The sequence below is a fragment of the Amphiura filiformis genome, chromosome 20 (assembly GCF_039555335.1).
Source record: "Amphiura filiformis chromosome 20, Afil_fr2py, whole genome shotgun sequence".
NCBI classification, from domain to species: Eukaryota; Metazoa; Echinodermata; class Ophiuroidea; order Amphilepidida; family Amphiuridae; genus Amphiura; species Amphiura filiformis.
Window position 1 is genome coordinate 20647380 of NC_092647.1, and position 20776 is coordinate 20668155.

Below are 20776 nucleotides of genomic sequence, written 5' to 3' on the forward strand. Positions count from 1 at the left end.
ACATTGTGCGGATTTGACTGCAAAATCCTTGTCTTCGTGATTGGGTCACTTGGTCATATTCATCACCATTTCCGAAGTGGGTTGAAGAAACTTGGCTTCCCTAAACGTGTTTCCAAGGCTGTTGCCAAGTATGCTTCTGTCAGTTCCATGATTGGAACCAACATCATTTGGAGACTGCAAAATAGGCTCACCAAAATCAATTAATTCTTCCTGTTCATTTTCATGTTGTTTGTAATTTATTCATGTAATGATTTATAATGCCGCTTTGGTGGCCCAATTGTATTTGTTCATTATTGAATAAAAAATTCGTATATGTATGTATGTATGTATGTGTGTGTGTGTCCGTTCTCTCGAGCCCCAAAACATCATTAAATAAATATATAATATAAATATAAATAAATAAATAAATAAATAAATAATACAAAAAGAAATTATAAATTAGTTTTTCTAGGACCTACGCTGGAAAAATAAACCAGCGCATAAGAAAAAGCAACAGACGCAGGGATTCGAACAAGCGACACTGAGAACAGCAACTAAAAAACCACAATGCCTTAGACCACTTGGCCATAGAAGCACACAGTCTTCCCCATGTCAAAAAATATATATTAACCTTTAACGTTGCACAATATTGGCACATGACACGGGCACATGTCTGTGGGTAAAGATACTGCATGATAGAAAGGCGTGCAAAGGATCTATCCCTGAAGTTAATGGTCATTGACATGTAACCAATTTTTTTGTCTACCAGCTACACTCAACCTATACAAAGAAGTATATTATTAGGCGTTGGGCGCAATCATGAATGCGGAAGTATAAAACCATAGTCGCCACTGCACTTGTTTGAGTCCACAGGTATTCCGGAAACAGCATTCAACCCCGAATTCAGAGGTCGATTTTGGGTTGTTACATGCAAATACAAACTAATTATATCATGAGAAAAACCCACCAAGAGGACTACGATACTTATTCAGAGCCAATCTACATTCTGTTATTTACAAAAGCCGACGGTCAAAGTAAAATTATAAAAGGAGCAAGACCAGATATCAACGTTAAATCACGGTAAACCTAAAATCGCATCGAAAACGCAAAAATGCAGTCACAAAATTTATAATATTACTAAATCACCACAACGAATTGTAACGTAGGTATGCAGAAAAGAGTTGTATTAGCAATAACAAAGTATGTGCAAAAAGATTTGTCTTTGATGGCATGTCGCTTTTTTGAAATATCGCAAAAAATATGAAATTTTGGAAAAAACGCCCCAAAATTTAAAACAAACACGAACCTTCCAAAATAGATATATATTAGCACTCGGCGGCCCAGTCACTACCTGTCGCTGTGATTTGGGGTAACTCGTTGCTTCCCTTCTCCAGATACCTGTACTTGAAGGTCGCTCATACCCCAGCCCTTAACCCTGGTCTTATAAGTTGTGTCACCACCAGTGGGGAAAATCATTTTAATACATTCTTTACTTTCTTCTTCATTTAACACCACTCGGGGGTGGGGGTGGTCATACCTTCTTGGTATTTTGAGATGTGAAAGAACCCATATGAATATTGACCCGGGTCTTATGGTGAGTGTCATGTCACCCCCAGGTGGGGGAATATTTTCATTATATTCTTAACATTTTTCTCTTTCATATGACATCACTGGGGGGGTCATGGTCATACCTTTGTGGCATTTAGAGATATATCCATTTCAAACCAAAAGGTTAGTCAGTTTGTAAGTAAGCTAGTAACATACACTAGGCTGATTCCATTTCATGGTTCAGCAAAAATGTTCATGATTATTATGAGCCACCTTGAATCATTGGCTTGGTACATACACACAGAGTTTTTTTGGCCTCACAATTACAACCTGTGTTGGGCTTTATATAATTGTTATGGTGCAGATTGTTCTTTGGTTGGTTGGTTGTTTGGCTGCATGTCTGTCCGGTTCACTGGAGTGGAAGCAAATTCATTAGTCCACTCTGTAGCCTACGCGATAATCGATTAACTTCAAACTAGGTATGGTGATGGAGTAACAGGAGTGTGGTGATCTTATGTGCTGCATAGTTTTGTATTTTTAGTTATTTGCATATTATGAATATCAGTGAGCAGGTCCATATGCACGATTTCATTTCGGGGTGCTGATTTAAAAAAGTGGACTTTTTTCGGGGTAATTTTGTGAAAAGTGGGACTTTCTTCCAACAATTTGGACCTTTTTGTCCAAAAAGCGTAAAAAACATGATTTTTATTATTTTTTTGGGGGGGGGGGACTTTTTGTAATGTATACTTTTCCAAATTTGGGGGAGGTGTGTTTGTCTTGCATTATGATATGAATGCACAATCTTTAAAACTAAAGTCTGCACAAAAAGAAACTCAGCTGTTATAAATACGCCTTTAGCTTCAGAACTAATAATTGTTTTCATAATATTTCAACAGAAAAAGGAGGAGGATTTATTAACGCGCAGTTTGATACCCCATTTGTTCAATTTGGTTCAATATTAAGAACACAGCAGCATTTTGAAAGAAAAATACCTGAATTTAAAAGTTGCAGCCATTTGTATTGATTTGAAGTCAGCGAGAAGATAATGGCGGGTTTTACGTGCCACATGCTTGTGTAATAAACATTGATCGCTGTAAACTGCAACTTTTAAATTTGGGTATTTTTCTTTAAAAGCTCTGCCGTGTTGTCAATATTGAACGGCATTGGACAAAATGGGGTATCAAAATGCGTGTAAATAAATCATCCTTCTCACTATGTTGAAATATTGTGAAAACAATTCATATTTCTGAATCTATAGGCGTATTTATAACAGCTGAGTTTCTTTTTGTGCAGACTTTATATTTAGCATTCTGGAATATAAATGGGTTTTCCCCTATTGCAACACAGTAGTCCAACTTGTAGCATGCAGCATGACTATGCATGTCAGTTATAATCATGATAATGTAGGTGTTAAATTTTTAATCATTGGGAAACTGCATTTGTTTTTTTACTTAAAAGGGCATTTCGTGATCCACAGCCTAATTCCCCCACTTAAAAGATTTTTTTTATACAAACCTCTGGCTACATAATGTTTATGTACCAAAAAAACATGACAGTCCACCAAACCATCAATGATGAGAACATGCACACTAAAACACCAAAAACTCATACAACTTATGTATAAATAGGAAAGTTCATACATTGGCTGCATGCATGTTTTCAAGTGCAATATCCAAAGATGCATCACCGTTTCTGGTGAACCATATCTTACTGTGGTTTTCAGGTCACCAACAAAAATCTGAAATTGGTCTTGACATGATTTTTTCACCACTCGTAGGTAACAAACTATATGCAAGTAGCTACCTTTAACAAAACAAAAGTTATGACCCAACAGGTAGAACATTTTGAATGACCCTTGTAGTTCAAATATTAATATAAATTAATTCAGAGACCTTTTCAACTTTGTTTGCAGTAGGCTAAAAATTTTTGTTTGCATTAGGCTAACAAAATAATGCTATGTTGGGGGGGGGTGTGTGACAAATTTGATTTAAGTTTTGGTGAAAGTTTTGATTAAATGCTCTCAGACGAACAGTTCCAATCTTATTGCAAGGAAACTTGGGCCATAGGTGAAGTATGAAGGTCTTTAGTTACGAAGTTGTGTCACATAATTTCAAGGTCATTTTAAGGTCACCAGAGGTCATTTGAGGTCAAATGTTTTCTTGAAATTTAGATTAAGTTGCTCTCATGCTATGTATTTTGCCATGATTTGACATATTGAGCTGCAATTTTGAACAGTGATTGGGGCAAGTGTGTTGAGCTGCTCAGCGATGGGGGAAAAAGTGGGGAGGGCAGGATGGGCAGTACAGGAGGGAGGAGGAAGGGGGTAAGGCAGACTAAAACAAGCAAAATACTGTGTGAACAAATTATCTGGTGATCCGTATGGGATACAGTGATGTAACTTGGTGGGGAGTAGCGCTACCAAAGGTTCTCGACCTGATTAGATTTTCAGGTCATTTTGTGGTCACCCAGGGGTCATCTGAGGTCAAATTACTAAAAACTGTTGTATGGGCATGAAACTTGGTGGGTACAGTCAACATTTAGAGCCAAATTTTTGGAAGGTCATTTTGGGGTCATCCGGGGTCATCTGAGGTCAAATTACTGAAAACTGTCCTTTGGGCACGGAACTTGGTGGGTACATTCAACATTTAGAGTCAAATTTTTGGAAGGTCATCCAATGTCACCCAGGGGTCATCTGAGGTCAAATTACTAAAAACTGTCGTATGGGCATGAACCATGGGTACAGTCAACATTTATAGCCAAATTTTTGAAGGTCATCCAAGGGTCATCTACTGGTCAAATTACTAAACACGGTCGTATGGGCATGAAACTTGGTGGGTACAGTCCACATTTAGAGCCAAATGTTTGGAAGGTCATTTCGGGGTCATCCAGGGGTCATCTGAGGTCAAATTACTAAAAACTATCGTATGGGCATGATATTTTGTGGGTACATTCAACATTTAGAGCCAAATTTTGTGAAGATCATTTTGGGGTCATCCAGGGGTCACCTGAGGTCAACTTACTAAAAACTGTCATATGGGCATGAAACTTGGTGGGTACAGTCAACATGTAGAGTGAAATGTTTTGAAAGTCATTTTGGGGTAATCCAGGGGTCATCTGAGGTTAAATTACTAAAAACTGTCGTATGGGCATGAAACTTTGTGGGTACAGTCAACATTTTGAGCCAAATGTTTGGAAGGTCATTTCGGAGTCATCCAGGGGTCATCTGAGGTCAAATTTTTAAAAACTGTCTCTATGGGCATGAAACTTGGTGGGTACAGTCAGCCTTTAGTCTTTAGAGCCAAATGTTTGGAAGGTCATTTTGGGGTCATCCAGGGGTCATCTGAGGTCAAATTTCTAAAAACTGTTGTATGGGCATGAAACTTGGTGGGTACAGTCAGCCTTTAGTCTTTAGAGCCAAATTTTTTTGGAAGGTCATTTTGGGGTCATCCAAGGTCATCCAGGGTCATCTGAGGTCTTATTACTAAAAACTATCATATGGGCATGAAACTTTGTGGGTACAGTCAACATTTAGAGCCAAAATTTTGGAAGGTCATTTCGGGGTCACCATGTATTGTTGTAGGTTCATTTACTTCTACTAAAAGTAATCGCGAAAGCAGTCGGTTGCAAAAGCAGGCGAGACTTGTGGTTAGACTAAATTTTGAATTAAGATGTCATTTGCGAAGTGTTCAAAAGTACACAGCTTAAAATTGTGGTTCATTTTTAAAAACACAATTGAAGCACAAATATCAATATTATTGTTTTATAACTAAACAATGCGAGTATCTAATCAAGTAAATTTTTTTCAAAATATTTCTCAGAATTTCATGATTTCACGTCAACAAAATAATAAAAATGAACACAGGCACTTTGAGACATAGCATTGTTTTAGCCTACATGCCAATTTTTTTGTTTCCAGGATAAGAGTTTTTGATATATCACCCTGTATCACCACAATATTTTGAATTGGGGGTACTACTGTGCCTGTATCATGTACTTGGAAAATAAAAGGCATGGATTTTGTTGATAGAGGTATATGCTACATGCATTTTATATAATGTCAGGCGTTCATCTTGTAGCATACTTGGCTGTTTACTGTGCATGTGATAATAACTGGGTTTTTGGTTGAATCCTGATAGTGCTGCATATATTAGTGTCAATTAACATTTGAGTATTATGATATCTTCTTCGTTTTCTTTCAGAGTGTGTTCTGGTGATGGGTTCAGTGTGTTTGGTAGTGATAATGGCATTGTAATGACATGTGGTGATGGAAGCAATGGATGCTTAGGACATGGGGATTGGTGCCATGCATCCAGACCAAGACTTATTGAAACACTTCTAAGGTGAGGAAGATATGAATTGGTATAAACGTGTGAGTGTGGGTGTGATGGTTTCAGTGTGTTTGGTAGTCAGTGATAATGGCATTGTAATGACAATGTGGTGATGGAAGCAATGGATGCTTAGGGCATGGGGATTGGTGACATGCATCCAGACCAAGACTTAATGAAACACTTCTAAGGTGAGGAAGATATGAATTGGTATAAACATGTGAGTGTGGGTGTGATGGTTTCAGTGTGTTTGGTAGTCAGTGATAATGGCATTGTAATGACAATGTGGTGATGGAAGCAATGGATGCTTAGGACATGGGGATTGGTGCCATGCATCCAGACCAAGACTTATTGAAACACTTCTAAGGTGAGGAAGATATGAATTGGTATAAACATGTGAGTGTGGGTGTGATGGTTTCAGTGCGTTTGGTAGTCAGTGATAATGGCATTGTAATGACATGTGGTGATGGAAGCAATGGATGCTTAGGACATGGGGATTGGTGCCATGCATCCAGACCAAGACTTATTGAAACACTTCTAAGGTGAGGAAGATATGAATTGGTATAAACATGTGAGTGTGGGTGTGATGGTTTCAGTGTGTTTGGTAGTCAGTGATAATGGCATTGTAATGACAATGTGGTGATGGAAGCAATGGATGCTTAGGGCATGGGGATTGGTGCCATGCATCCAGACCAAGACTTATTGAAACACTTCTAAGGTGAGGAAGATATGAATTGGTATAAACATGTGAGTGTGGGTGTGATGGTTTCAGTGTGTTTGGTAGTCAGTGATAATGGCATTGTAATGACAATGTGGTGATGGAAGCAATGGATGCTTAGGACATGGGGATTGGTGCCATGCATCCAGACCAAGACTTAATGAAACACTTCTAAGGTGAGGAAGATATGAATTGGTATAAACATGTGAGTGTGGGTGTGATGGTTTCAGTGTGTTTGGTAGTCAGTGATAATGGCATTGTAATGACATGTGGTGATGGAAGCAATGGATGCTTAGGACATGGGGATTGGTGTCATGCATCCAGGCCTAGACTTATTGAAACACTTCTAAGGTGAGGAAGATATGAATTGGTATAAACATGTGAGTGTGGGTGTGATGGTTTCAGTGTGTTTGGTAGTCAGTGATAATGGCATTGTAATGACAATGTGGTGATGGAAGCAATGGATGCTTAGGACATGGGGATTGGTGACATGCATCCAGACCAAGACTTAATGAAACACTTCTAAGGTGAGGAAGATATGAATTGGTATAAACATGTGAGTGTGTGTGTGATGGTTTCAGTGTGTTTGGTAGTCAGTGATAATGGCATTGTAATGACAATGTGGTGATGGAAGCAATGGATGCTTAGGACATGGGGATTGGTGCCATGCATCCAGACCAAGACTTATTGAAACACTTCTAAGGTGAGGAAGATATGAATTGGTATAAACATGTGAGTGTGGGTGTGATGGTTTCAGTGCGTTTGGTAGTCAGTGATAATGGCATTGTAATGACATGTGGTGATGGAAGCAATGGATGCTTAGGACATGGGGATTGGTGCCATGCATCCAGACCAAGACTTATTGAAACACTTCTAAGGTGAGGAAGATATGAATTGGTATAAACATGTGAGTGTGGGTGTGATGGTTTCAGTGTGTTTGGTAGTCAGTGATAATGGCATTGTAATGACAATGTGGTGATGGAAGCAATGGATGCTTAGGACATGGGGATTGGTGCCATGCATCCAGACCAAGACTTATTGAAACACTTCTAAGGTGAGGAAGATATGAATTGGTATAAACATGTGAGTGTGGGTGTGATGGTTTCAGTGTGTTTGGTAGTCAGTGATAATGGCATTGTAATGACATGTGGTGATGGAAGCAATGGATGCTTAGGACATGGGGATTGGTGCCATGCATCCAGACCAAGACTTATTGAAACACTTCTAAGGTGAGGAAGATATGAATTGGTATAAACATGTGGGTGTGGGTGTGATGGTTTCAGTGTGTTTGGTAGTCAGTGATAATGGCATTGTAATGACATGTGGTGATGGAAGCAATGGATGTTTAGGACATAGGGATTGGTGCCATGCATCCAGACCAAGACTTATTGAAACACTTCTAAGGTGAGGAAGATATGAATTGGTATAAACATGTGAGTGTGGGTGTGATGGTTTCAGTGTGTTTGGTAGTCAGTGATAATGGCATTGTAATGACAATGTGGTGATGGAAGCAATGGATGCTTAGGACATGGGGATTGGTGTCATGCATCCAGGCCTAGACTTATTGAAACACTTCTAAGGTGAGGAAGATATGAATTGGTATAAACATGTGAGTGTGGGTGTGATGGTTTCAGTGTGTTTGGTAGTCAGTGATAATGGCATTGTAATGACATGTGGTGATGGAAGCAATGGATGCTTAGGACATGGGGATTGGTGCCATGCATCCAGACCAAGACTTATTGAAACACTTCTAAGGTGAGGAAGATATGAATTGGTATAAACACGTGAGTGTGGGTGTGATGGTTTCAGTGTGTTTGGTAGTCAGTGATAATGGCATTGTAATGACAATGTGGTGATGGAAGCAATGGATGCTTAGGACATGGGGATTGGTGTCATGCATCCAGGCCTAGACTTATTGAAACACTTCTAAGGTGAGGAAGATATGAATTGGTATAAACATGTGAGTGTGGGTGTGATGGTTTCAGTGTGTTTGGTAGTCAGTGATAATGGCATTGTAATGACAATGTGGTGATGGAAGCAATGGATGCTTAGGACATGGGGATTGGTGCCATGCATCCAGACCAAGACTTATTGAAACACTTCTAAGGTGAGGAAGATATGAATTGGTATAAACATGTGAGTGTGGGTGTGATGGTTTCAGTGTGTTTGGTAGTCAGTGATAATGGCATTGTAATGACAATGTGGTGATGGAAGCAATGGATGCTTAGGACATGGGGATTGGTGCCATGCATCCAGACCAAGACTTATTGAAACACTTCTAAGGTGAGGAAGATATGAATTGGTATAAACATGTGAGTGTGGGTGTGATGGTTTCAGTGTGTTTGGTAGTCAGTGATAATGGCATTGTAATGACATGTGGTGATGGAAGCAATGGATGCTTAGGACATGGGGATTGGTGCCATGCATCCAGACCAAGACTTATTGAAACACTTCTAAGGTGAGGAAGATATGAATTGGTATAAACATGTGGGTGTGGGTGTGATGGTTTCAGTGTGTTTGGTAGTCAGTGATAATGGCATTGTAATGACATGTGGTGATGGAAGCAATGGATGTTTAGGACATAGGGATTGGTGCCATGCATCCAGACCAAGACTTATTGAAACACTTCTAAGGTGAGGAAGATATGAATTGGTATAAACATGTGAGTGTGGGTGTGATGGTTTCAGTGTGTTTGGTAGTCAGTGATAATGGCATTGTAATGACAATGTGGTGATGGAAGCAATGGATGCTTAGGACATGGGGATTGGTGTCATGCATCCAGGCCTAGACTTATTGAAACACTTCTAAGGTGAGGAAGATATGAATTGGTATAAACATGTGAGTGTGGGTGTGATGGTTTCAGTGTGTTTGGTAGTCAGTGATAATGGCATTGTAATGACATGTGGTGATGGAAGCAATGGATGCTTAGGACATGGGGATTGGTGCCATGCATCCAGACCAAGACTTATTGAAACACTTCTAAGGTGAGGAAGATATGAATTGGTATAAACACGTGAGTGTGGGTGTGATGGTTTCAGTGTGTTTGGTAGTCAGTGATAATGGCATTGTAATGACAATGTGGTGATGGAAGCAATGGATGCTTAGGACATGGGGATTGGTGTCATGCATCCAGGCCTAGACTTATTGAAACACTTCTAAGGTGAGGAAGATATGAATTGGTATAAACATGTGAGTGTGGGTGTGATGGTTTCAGTGTGTTTGGTAGTCAGTGATAATGGCATTGTAATGACAATGTGGTGATGGAAGCAATGGATGCTTAGGACATGGGGATTGGTGCCATGCATCCAGACCAAGACTTATTGAAACACTTCTAAGGTGAGGAAGATATGAATTGGTATAAACATGTGAGTGTGGGTGTGATGGTTTCAGTGTGTTTGGTAGTCAGTGATAATGGCATTGTAATGACAATGTGGTGATGGAAGCAATGGATGCTTAGGACATGGGGATTGGTGCCATGCATCCAGACCAAGACTTATTGAAACACTTCTAAGGTGAGGAAGATATGAATTGGTATAAACACGTGAGTGTGGGTGTGATGGTTTCAGTGTGTTTGGTAGTCAGTGATAATGGCATTGTAATGACAATGTGGTGATGGAAGCAATGGATGCTTAGGACATGGGGATTGGTGCCATGCATCCAGACCAAGACTTATTGAAACACTTCTAAGGTGAGGAAGATTTGAATTGTATATTAACCTGTGATGGATGTGTTTGTAAAGTTTGTAAAAGTAGGAACAGTGTTCATTACCCATTATCTACGGATACACCTACAACTGGGGACTTCCCCGGATAACATCAGAGATTTTTAATATGATAGAGTGGATGCTAAATACATTATTAGACAGAAAGGGGGCGACATCCCATATTGCATATAGTCATGAATCGGACTTGGGTTGGTTCACTACTATGTGACGAGGGAACATTTAAATATGGAAGTATACATTTCTACAGCAACATGGGGACAAATTTCAGCTTCAATAATAGTAGTATAGTACCTTAGAGTCAAAATTGTTACACAAGTGACAAAAGTGTCAAATTTGGTACACATGTTTATATGACCATTAAGTTTACGAAAATATGTGGCTCCAAAAATATTGACCTTATTTTGTCCATTTTTAGGCTATTGAACGTCCTGTGTTCAGGTAGTAAACAAGTGGTCCTCTGTTGGAGGTTCTACACCTACATTATATATGTTGGGGTATGTGTGTGTGGTATGCGTTTGTACTTTGTGTAATCATATTAAGCCATGTTATCCAGAAATCACTCTGATATGTTTTGTATCCAATACAGTGTTGATGTGACATCCATCTCCTGTGGTCCTCAGCATGTAGTAGCTATAGGGCATGATGGTGAGGTGTTTGCATGGGGCAATGGGAAAGATGGTCGACTGGGACTAAGTGATGAGGAGAAATAGTAAGTCGTATGTTTCATGTATTTTATGATATCCATCTTATGCAGAACTTGGAAGGGATTTTTCTTTGATTCAATCTTAGTACCAAGACTTTTTAGAATCAAAATTGTGTGCAATTCAAACATAGTTGGTGCTCATTTTTCAAGTGGTATCTTGGCATGATTTAAATGGTAACAAAATGGTCAAATTTTGGTTAAAAACCATACCAAAGTATTCCTCTCATCTTAAGGATTCAGAAAAAGTAGTATAATCTACCTGTGATGTACCATTCTCAAGTTATAAGCAAAACGGTCAAATTTTAGGGCCTGCAACAGGGTCAAAATGAAGTGCTCTGATTTCAATGAGACTGGTGTCAAATTGTTTGTCTTTCAAAAATAGTCATAAAAGAATTGTTTTGTACTTAAATACTACTCACCAAGTTGGCTTGTTGAATTCATAAAAAATGGTAACAGAGAACCTGCAATATTGACCGCAAAATACTACTTTTATACCAGGCTTGAGTTCAAATTTGTTCAATCCTGTTTTTCATGAATACCATTGTGATTTAACTTTTTGAGAAAGACACCTCGCAGAATTGTTAGTCATGTTAGAATGGTATTGTATATAATTAAATATATTGGAAAAACAGTTTGGCACAGTTAAGTATTATCAGTGTATATATAATATGTGTCAAGAAAAATATTTGAATTGTGATTCCTCTAAAGAATTTCAGAAAATGCACAACCTTAGTTTGCCACAGATTTTAAAGCTGCAAATTTGGACACTTTAATTTTATGACATGGGCAGGGTTGTAACCATTGCAAGTGCATATCCCAGATGACAATGTGAAGAGAAGTTCCATCTAAAATTGGATTAAAAAGTGTCTTTTTTTGTGTATTCTAGCACAAAAAGTCTTATCTTTTAATGTTCTTGCACAAATACTCCATCATATAGACGTCTGATATCTCCGAAATTTACACCCTTCAAATATTCTGTGTATGCCACTACCTTTTGGTTACTTTAAAACTGATATTGAGAAAAAAATATCTGTTCTTACATCATGTGCTTAATCAATCCATTTACCTTTCGTTTATCCTAGTTGTGAGCCCAAAGAAGTAGAACTGGCTGACCCAGTCTTCATCCAGCAAGTCAAGTGCGGCATGGATGGGACCATGTTTCTTACTGACATGGGATGTCTTCTGGCATGTGGTAATAATGAAAACAACAAACTGGGTCTTAATAACAGACAAGGCTTTCTCATGGCAATGAAAAATATATTTACTAAGGTGAGGAATTATACCAGTAAATAGTGAAATGTTAACATAACAAAAATTCGCTGTCGTAGTGCACGTTACAATATGACCGTTGCTAGGCCAACTGGATCACGCTCTTTTGTCACGAACCACTGATTGGAATGATCACAACACAAAGCCTATGGCATATCAAAATTCGAACAGGTGTATGAGCCCAGGCTTGGAGCAGTAACCAATGGTTACTAACGTGCACTACGACAGCGAATTAATTAAAAGCGTACTAATGGTCAAAAAGCACCGAGAAAGCATGATAATATAGATGACAAAAATACAATATTGCACATGAGATAATAGATTAAAATAGAAACTAAACACAACTTATAAAACATGCAAAATAGCTCAGAATGTACCAATAGAACCATCCCAATGTCTCTGTGTCAGCAGGAATGCCTAAAAAAGGTTTCTTTGATCAAACAATAACTACAATAATCATTCAAAATGACTAGCATTGCACAGGATCAATTAGGCGTATACTCCATATAGATCCATGCGAACATACAGACCACCTATGCCATGAAGTCAAGTAGGTGCTAGAACCAAGTTCTTATTCTTCACGAACCTGTGATTGGCGAAGTGTAAAAAGGTCATATTCACTTAAGAAAATTCAGAGGAGTTTCGCCCGTCGTACAAATCAATTTTGAAAATTACTTCTCTTCAGTACTATTGTTGTAAGTGGTCGACACACATTACCATGCCTATGATAACATTTAAAGAATGTTGACAATGTTGTAAAAATTAAGTCACTAAATTCATGCTATTAATTGAAACCAAAGATCAAACCAAACAACAATGATAAAATTTATGAATTCAGACAACAAAGTTGATAATAATTGAATGGTCACTTTTATTATTAACATTACAAGTACCATTAATAATTCAATTAATAGTTCATTTCTTCAATTCAAATGCAAACAATTCATTGGACATGCAAGCTACAACAAAAATATATATTTCTATACAACTATAGCGATCCACAGTGTCAACCGTTTGTTTATATTTTAACTTGATGTTAATAATAATAAAAGCGGTCTCATATTATTGCATCTTAGAAGCGCCGCTGAGAAGTAGAGATAAAATATCTTAATATGTCAATTTTCTAAAGAAGAGAAGATGAGATGACAAGATCATGTATCTCGCCAAAGCCAACAAATGAATTGCCCCATACTCTGAAATTGCCCTGTATTCTGAAAGATTGGAGTATTATTATCTTTATTTCTACAATTTAAACATAATTTTTTATGAGAATGTAATGTGTTGAATATTATACATGTAGGTTTAAACATGCTGCATTGATTAGGCCAAGAAAAAAAAAATGTTTGCTTGCCCTCAATTGAATTTTAACAATTGGGTCGGTCGGTCGATTTCTTTTTTTTTTTTTTTTTTTTTTTAATTGCTAGGAAACTCTAATGTTTGTATTAATTAAGGCTCAAAATATGAAAAATCAGACAATTTTGGTGTCAAAATGAATCAACTAATATTAGAAAACAACTAAAATGTTGAACACAAGCTCTAAAATACATTTTTTTTACATCTTCAGAATGCAAAAATTTGAAAAGAAAAAAAAACTTTTTCAGGAATTTCCAAAAATAGGGTCGGTATTCTTTTGTACAGTAAATAGAAAAAACCACTTTTTTCTGATTTCCAAAATTTTTTTTTTTGGCCTTAGCATAGATTATTTTACATGTACTGTGGGCAACACTCCGATACCAACCGCCCTTCATTGGGTCTAATTTAGGGCCCATTCCAATGAAAGTCAATCGAAATATAAAATAATAAGCAATTCAATTCACATAGTGTAACTTTAAAATGGCAACAGTCAAACATTCTGTTTATCAAAAAATTGTGTTTTTCCCATTTGGATATCTTTATATTACTATTATTATGCGAAGAAGGAATAAATGTTCGACTCCACACAGTCAACTAAATTAAAAGTAGGTTACCTTCATATTGTCAATATCACAAATGTATACATGATCGTGTTTGCCGCACAGTCAGCTGAATTAAAAAGTAGATTACCTCTTTCTTTTTAGGATCTATACTTTATTGTACACAAATCCATGCATGTAGTCTCCCACGATGTGCCTCTGCATGGTTTGGAAACAAACTGCTCAGTTCAGTTGACAAAACAGTAGGGATTATGTAGTCAATAATAAATGCCTCACCAGAAGAAAGTCTTCTCTTGTTTGAGTGGTCATAAAATTATTTTTAACCACAATGAATTAACCAAAATATGATTAAACACACTATTAAAGGTGGCTAAACTTGCCAAAAAAGTAACTTGAAATTGTTAATGACGAAAACTCGTCATGGAAACACTACAGATACTATATTATATTTGCAAGGACCACAAGGCTCAGCTCGGACTGCCTCAACTCGGACCATTTGCATGGACCTATATGGATCGCATGCCTTACTGCAAAAAAATTTAAAACAATTGTGCGTCCTCGTTTGCTGACCAACACCTATGCACCCCTGCACAGATACACCCTCTAACATGTAAACACTCACAGTGGACATTATTGATACATAACCATAGCTTTCAGTTTTTATTTCTTGCCATGGAGTTGCAAGCCCACATAGATTATCAGAGGTGCTGCTCATTCTTTCTGGTGGTAAAGTTTGGCACTGGGAGACAAATAGTGAGATCTGCTGTTAGGGGCTGTGCAATAATTATGAGCCCGGGGGGGGGGTAAAATATCCAAATGGCTTGCCAAAAATCGCTTGCCCCACCTCTCAGCCCGCCAAAAATCGCTTGCCCCCCCTCTCGGCCTGCCTAGAATTCTTTGCCCCCCCTTTGCGCATGCCAAATTTTTACAAACCTTAAATGGTCTATATACATGTTACGAGCGCAGCGAGCAGGAAAATTTGCATATTTAAGCGTTTCTGTACTGTTTTCCTAAGCCTTTTTAGAGCGTTTATTTAAAAGGTGCCCCATGAATATGTGCCAAAAGTCGCTTGTTCCCCCTCTTGGCTAGCCAAAATTGCTTGCCCCCTGGCTAGCCAAAAATTGCTTCCCCCCCCTTTCGGCTCGCCAAAAATTTCTTGCCAGGGCTCATAATTATTGCATAGCCCCAAAGCAGCAAAAGCTGGCCAGGTGTTAAAGTTGGCTACTGGAGTTTTTCTGTTTGATCTGTGATTCTGGGACCATATAATATATATCATGTTTACAAAATAATCATGTTTACAAGAAATAGACATGAATGTAATACTGAATGTATTTGACAATAAATTTTGGCACTAAACTCCTCTTCAAAGTTCTGTTGTTTGAGGGCAGCATTTCACAACTAAATGTATTGGCAGCATAAGCCAGGTGCAGATCATTTTTTCTGCTGACATCTGCTAAACGCCTTTGCAAAATCTGCATTCAATCAAGGAGGATGTGTTTACCTTGTCTTTGTGCCTGGATAGCTGGAAAATGGGATAAAAAGCGCTCTTGAAGTCTGATTGGATGTACACATGGGAAAGAGGAATGAGGAAGCAATTGTTGTAGTCCTGCTTTTATAGAGTTTCATTGATTTGGACAACTGAATACATCAGGAATTGAAATTTAAAAAATCACATTTAATTCCATTTGTCATATTATTTATTTATTCATTTCAATCTTTATTATATACAATTACATCAAAACAGATCGAAAAGTAGACATACAAATCCAGACAAGAGTATGGCATCAGAAAGAATTCAGTTGCCATATCTCTGCAGGAGTAAAATGGATGAAAGACAGTAAACAAAATATATTAAAAACAATAAACATTTCAAGATATGTACAGATTACAAAAGCACCTAGGAGATTGACCAGTCCTGGTCATATTTGGAGTAAAAGATTGCATATGAAGCCAGTATTGCACGTTTACTGAGGTTGGCTTGAAATTTCTTGCACATTATTTTGTGGGGTTTATTACCCAATGAAACAGAGGTGAAAATGTTTTGAATATTGCACTTATTGTCGTCAGTAATGAGGCCTCTGCTGCCAATTTCAATACAAAATAACTTGGCGTCATAACTCTGTCCCTGAAGATCCATGATCAAACTTGAGTATTTGTTTACCTTGCGGTCGTGAGAATTTCTGATGTTTTGTTCGAACGGAATAGTTAGTTCGAAGACAATGATCTTTTTTGAGTCGCGGTTGACGAGGACCAGGTCTGGTCTCTGTTGAGTTGCCAAAATATCAGGAGGGATAGTGGTCCCCGCAACTTTGGTTGTACCAGCTAGGTCACAATAGAAGGTCCATGATGGGGCAGCTATTTCCTGAAGAGTGTCATGGATGATACGAAGGACAGAGTCATGGCGCCAAGTATACCTGCCTTGTTCGAGCATAATCTGGCAGTGGTTTAAAACATGGTGAAGAGTTTCTTTTTTAAAACATAAATTACAGTTTGTGGACAATTTTTTGCCCCAACGGCTGAGGTTATTTTTTGTTGGGAGGGTGTCCAGAAAAGAGTTGACCATGAATTTCATGACACCTTTAGGCATATTAAAAATGAAAGACTTCCAAATATGATCTGCCTTTTCAAGGATGGAAAGCATAACATGTCACCCTGGACAACAAGATCTTTAAGTTGGTTGATCCAGGTTTCATTGATCTCATCTTTGATAGACTTGATTAAGACATCTTTTTTCTTTTGTGAGATGACATGCCAGTACTTTCATTACATACCTCAAACTTACTTTCAGCATAGCAAGTGACAGAAAACTTCCTGGACCATTCAGATTCTCTAGCAAGCTTGGAATCTAATGCATTAATAACCTTTTCATCACCTTTGAGCCTTGATGACATATAGGCAGCAGAATGAGCTTCAAGGTACACTTGACGGATAGATTTAATATCAGTTAAATGGGGAATATGGAGAATACCTGGTGTTGCTGATCTGGGCAACCCAATCCATTTTTTCAAGTATCTATGAACTATGGCGTCGAGAGCAAGAAGGTTTGTTTTAGTAATGTCATGAACAGTGAGCAAAAACCGGCATGCAGGTAGAAGGTAGTTTTTATACACCTGAAGCTTATACTCTCCCCTGACAAGAAGGTTGTCAATTCTATCAAGCCGGGTAACAAGGTGGTCCCTGACATTATCAAACACTTCTTCTTGCTTTCCTGAAAAACAAAGATGGGAACCAAGAAATTTATGAGGCTCATTTTCAATGGAATGAACATCGTTACCAGACAAGTTATATACAATATCCATTTGTCAGCTGTAACTCATGTATAAAAACCTGCATTTGAAAAAGTAGAGGGAACTGTTGCCTGATTAGGGTGTTGTTCAAAAGGCACCATGGCCTAAAATGACAATCTTTCTTTTAAGCACTAGTACTGCACCATGAATGGTTATGGGAATCTGCTGCTGCAAACCTTTTTACAACAATTTAAATTCATGAATGCATCAATTCAACTCAGTACTTTTAACAAATTTATTGAATTTAACAATTTGTTTTCCACCAACTGTTTGTCTTCCCCAGACTGAAGTTGAAGGTCGCAAGGTTCCAACAGTCATCAAAACCTTATCTACATTCCGTGTGCTAGACATGGTGCTAGGACCACATCACAGCGCCATCATTGTTGACCCCGGGGTCATCTACACATTTGGTAGGAATGTGGAAGGTCAACTAGGGATGGGCAATACCAAACCTAGAGAAGCGCCAGCACAAGTCAGGAATTTGAGTGACAAGAGAGTGACTGTGAGTATTTTTTTCTTCTTAAGTATTCTTATTTGTTCACAATATTATACAGATCCTTTATTTTCCATGTTATTGCTTGATGTATGAATATTATATTATTTCATGTATTTACTTGATTGCACTTTTTGTTTGTTGTTTAATGTCAGCGTCTTGAAACTCTTTGTGTAAAGCGCTTACAAATGGTTATATATTATTTTCATAAATCATTCGCTGTACTTAATATTGAAGAAAGTTTTCAGGAAATTACATTATGTCAGAAAATTGTTTCAAAAAGTCAATATTTTCAGAGTAGTGCATAAAAGCTTTTGCACTTTCATCTCAGGTAGAGAGTACTCTTACTTTGCTATTATCCATCATTCCTTAATATCAATTTTTTCTCAATTTTAGCATTCTGAACAATTTCACAATTCACTTTGATATCCTGATATTCTATTCATCAAGTCACCTTAAAGGTCCGTAACCCAATCGACAGCATCATCCCCCCAATATTTTTCATTGTTGATGAGGTTTTGGTATCACATAATAGATACTATTTTTCTCATTACTATCCTGAAATTTGGCGCCCCAAGTCGATGTATTTCGAGAAATCAGAGAATTCATACCAATATACCTCCGTTGGTGGCTACCAATTTCTGGAATTCTGGACAGGCTTATCGTAGATAATTATAGTCTCCTCAACAGCTAGTTTGGTTTCGCGTCATTCATATTGTATGAAAAGAGCGAACCACAATAACTGTTGAAGAGACTTCAGATACTATAAAGCTTTAAAAAATTCCTTCCGAAATTAGAAGCTGCCCACGTGGCGCAGTTGGTTAGAGCGTCGCATTTTTGTACCAGAGGTCCCCGGTTCAAATCCTGGTAGTGATAGCTTTTTTTTCTGCTCCATTTTTTAAACCCAAAATTATTTACATTCATTTGAAATGTACATATTGCAAGGGAAATATATTTGGGTTTTTTTTTCTGAATTGGTACGAAAAAGAGTTTTTAAAAATCTAAATTTTCCGTTCAATACGGGCATTTCCAGCATTGTCGTCGGGTCATTTCTGTTTTGCTTTGTTATTGAGCTCTATTGCCATTATGCCATAATTTATATACAAAAATCATCATGAACGATATACAGACGAACACCAAATGACTGGTTGTGGGGAAATGTCACCGTAGTATTGGAATGTGTACCTAGTACAGTGGAGCTTGGTTAAAGTCAGTGCAACCACACACGCATGGCACTTGACGAACGGGAATTACGGCACATGTTATTGCTTGTCTTCCCAGAATGCAATTCACACATACCAAGCATTGGGTTGCAAATTTTGCTATTTATTCACATTTACGCAGAAAATGCTCTCGTTTTTTTCACAAAGCTGCATAAAGGGGACAATATTTGATATTATATGTAATTTTAAAGACAATCCATATCCAAAACCAATAGGGTTACCCCCCTTTAAATTGTCCATCAGATTAAAAAAGAAAAAGAAAACAGATGACAAAACCATGACATATCCCATCTGACACTAGTCCAAAGAACCTCAACCTCGCTGGTGCTCAGATAGTGGGCTTTTGCAGTTTGTAGGCTTTGTATATAGAACAGTGGTCATTATTGCTAGGCTCACTTTCCAAGCAGATAGTGCTCATGGTGGGATTTACAAGTGGTCATTGGGATATTGAGGCTCCCTTCGCTAGCCATTGTTGCTTGTTTTTAGCCTGGTCTACTGTCAACTGACATTGGGTTACTAGTTACTTGCTAAGATCAGATTTATTTTACTTGGGGTCCCTGGTTGCTGGACCTTCTATGACATAGCGAGGGCTCTGATCAAGAGGTAGTTCGGTCATATCCAAATAAGCAAGATTGTCTTGTAGACATTAACATGCTTATCATTTCATGCTTGCAGATGGTGGCATGTGGTAACAGCTACACTGTATCAGGCACAGAAGATAACGCCCTCTACATGTGGGGTAAAGGGCCGCAACACACGCCACCACCCAGCGATGAAGGTACCAAGAACAGCACAGATATGTCCAACCTCGAGGTGCCGCAAAACAAGAGGGATCGCCACCATAGTACAGGATCGTTAGGATCGACATCGAGTCTGACACCCGCTGGGGAGAAGGTTAGCAGAGATGCGTCCCCTGCACCAAGTTTAAGTGAGTAATATTTTTATTGTTGACAGTTTATGTTTTGTTTTTATTATTATTATTTTGCTGTTTGCCTCCGAATGAGTACACACACAAGACTTTTCACATTTAAACCGTGGACCTACAGGAGGTCGCAATTAAATGCCAAGTGCACTTTAGAGATACTTCAGGGGGTACTACAGCTATTGCATTTTTTTGTGTTTTTTGCATTTTGTGAAGAAATGAGAAAAAAAAGTGGACAAAGTGGTATGCTAAATGAAGGGGCAAATCTTCTTGTTCTATTGGTGGCATCGGTATCAATGTAGCTTACATGCTGATGCCACCAATAGAACGAGAAGATTTGCCCCTTCATTTTGCACAGCACTTTGTCCACAAAATAAAATGCAAAAAAATGCAATGGGTGTAGTACCCCATTATGCTAACATGCGTTAAAATACAGACTACTTTTGGTAGGCATATTTCGTGCCGTGTATCATTCACAGCTATATACACAAAAATTCCACCAGGTCCTCTGTATGTCGATTAAATATCAATTCAGACATCCTTGTTTTGAATGAATTAAACAAGGTCCACGATTGCTAGCACAGGTATTGGGTTGTGTGTGTGCATCGGTTTTTGCCTGCACATTGTCGGCGAGGATGGTAGGGGTATGTGTATGTGATGAATCATAACACA

The 20776-nt window shown here is 38.1% G+C and overlaps 1 protein-coding gene across 1 annotated transcript in view; it reads left to right on the forward strand.

Annotated features, from left to right (window-relative positions):
- LOC140142948 (uncharacterized) overlaps window positions 1-20776 on the forward strand; it is a 75626-nt gene that overhangs the window by 33161 nt on the left and 21689 nt on the right. Inside the window, 5 exon segments of the mRNA XM_072164976.1 lie at window positions 5727-5867; window positions 10881-11003; window positions 12080-12266; window positions 17750-17968; window positions 19858-20110. Of these exon segments, the coding sequence (XP_072021077.1) occupies window positions 5727-5867; window positions 10881-11003; window positions 12080-12266; window positions 17750-17968; window positions 19858-20110 (923 nt within the window).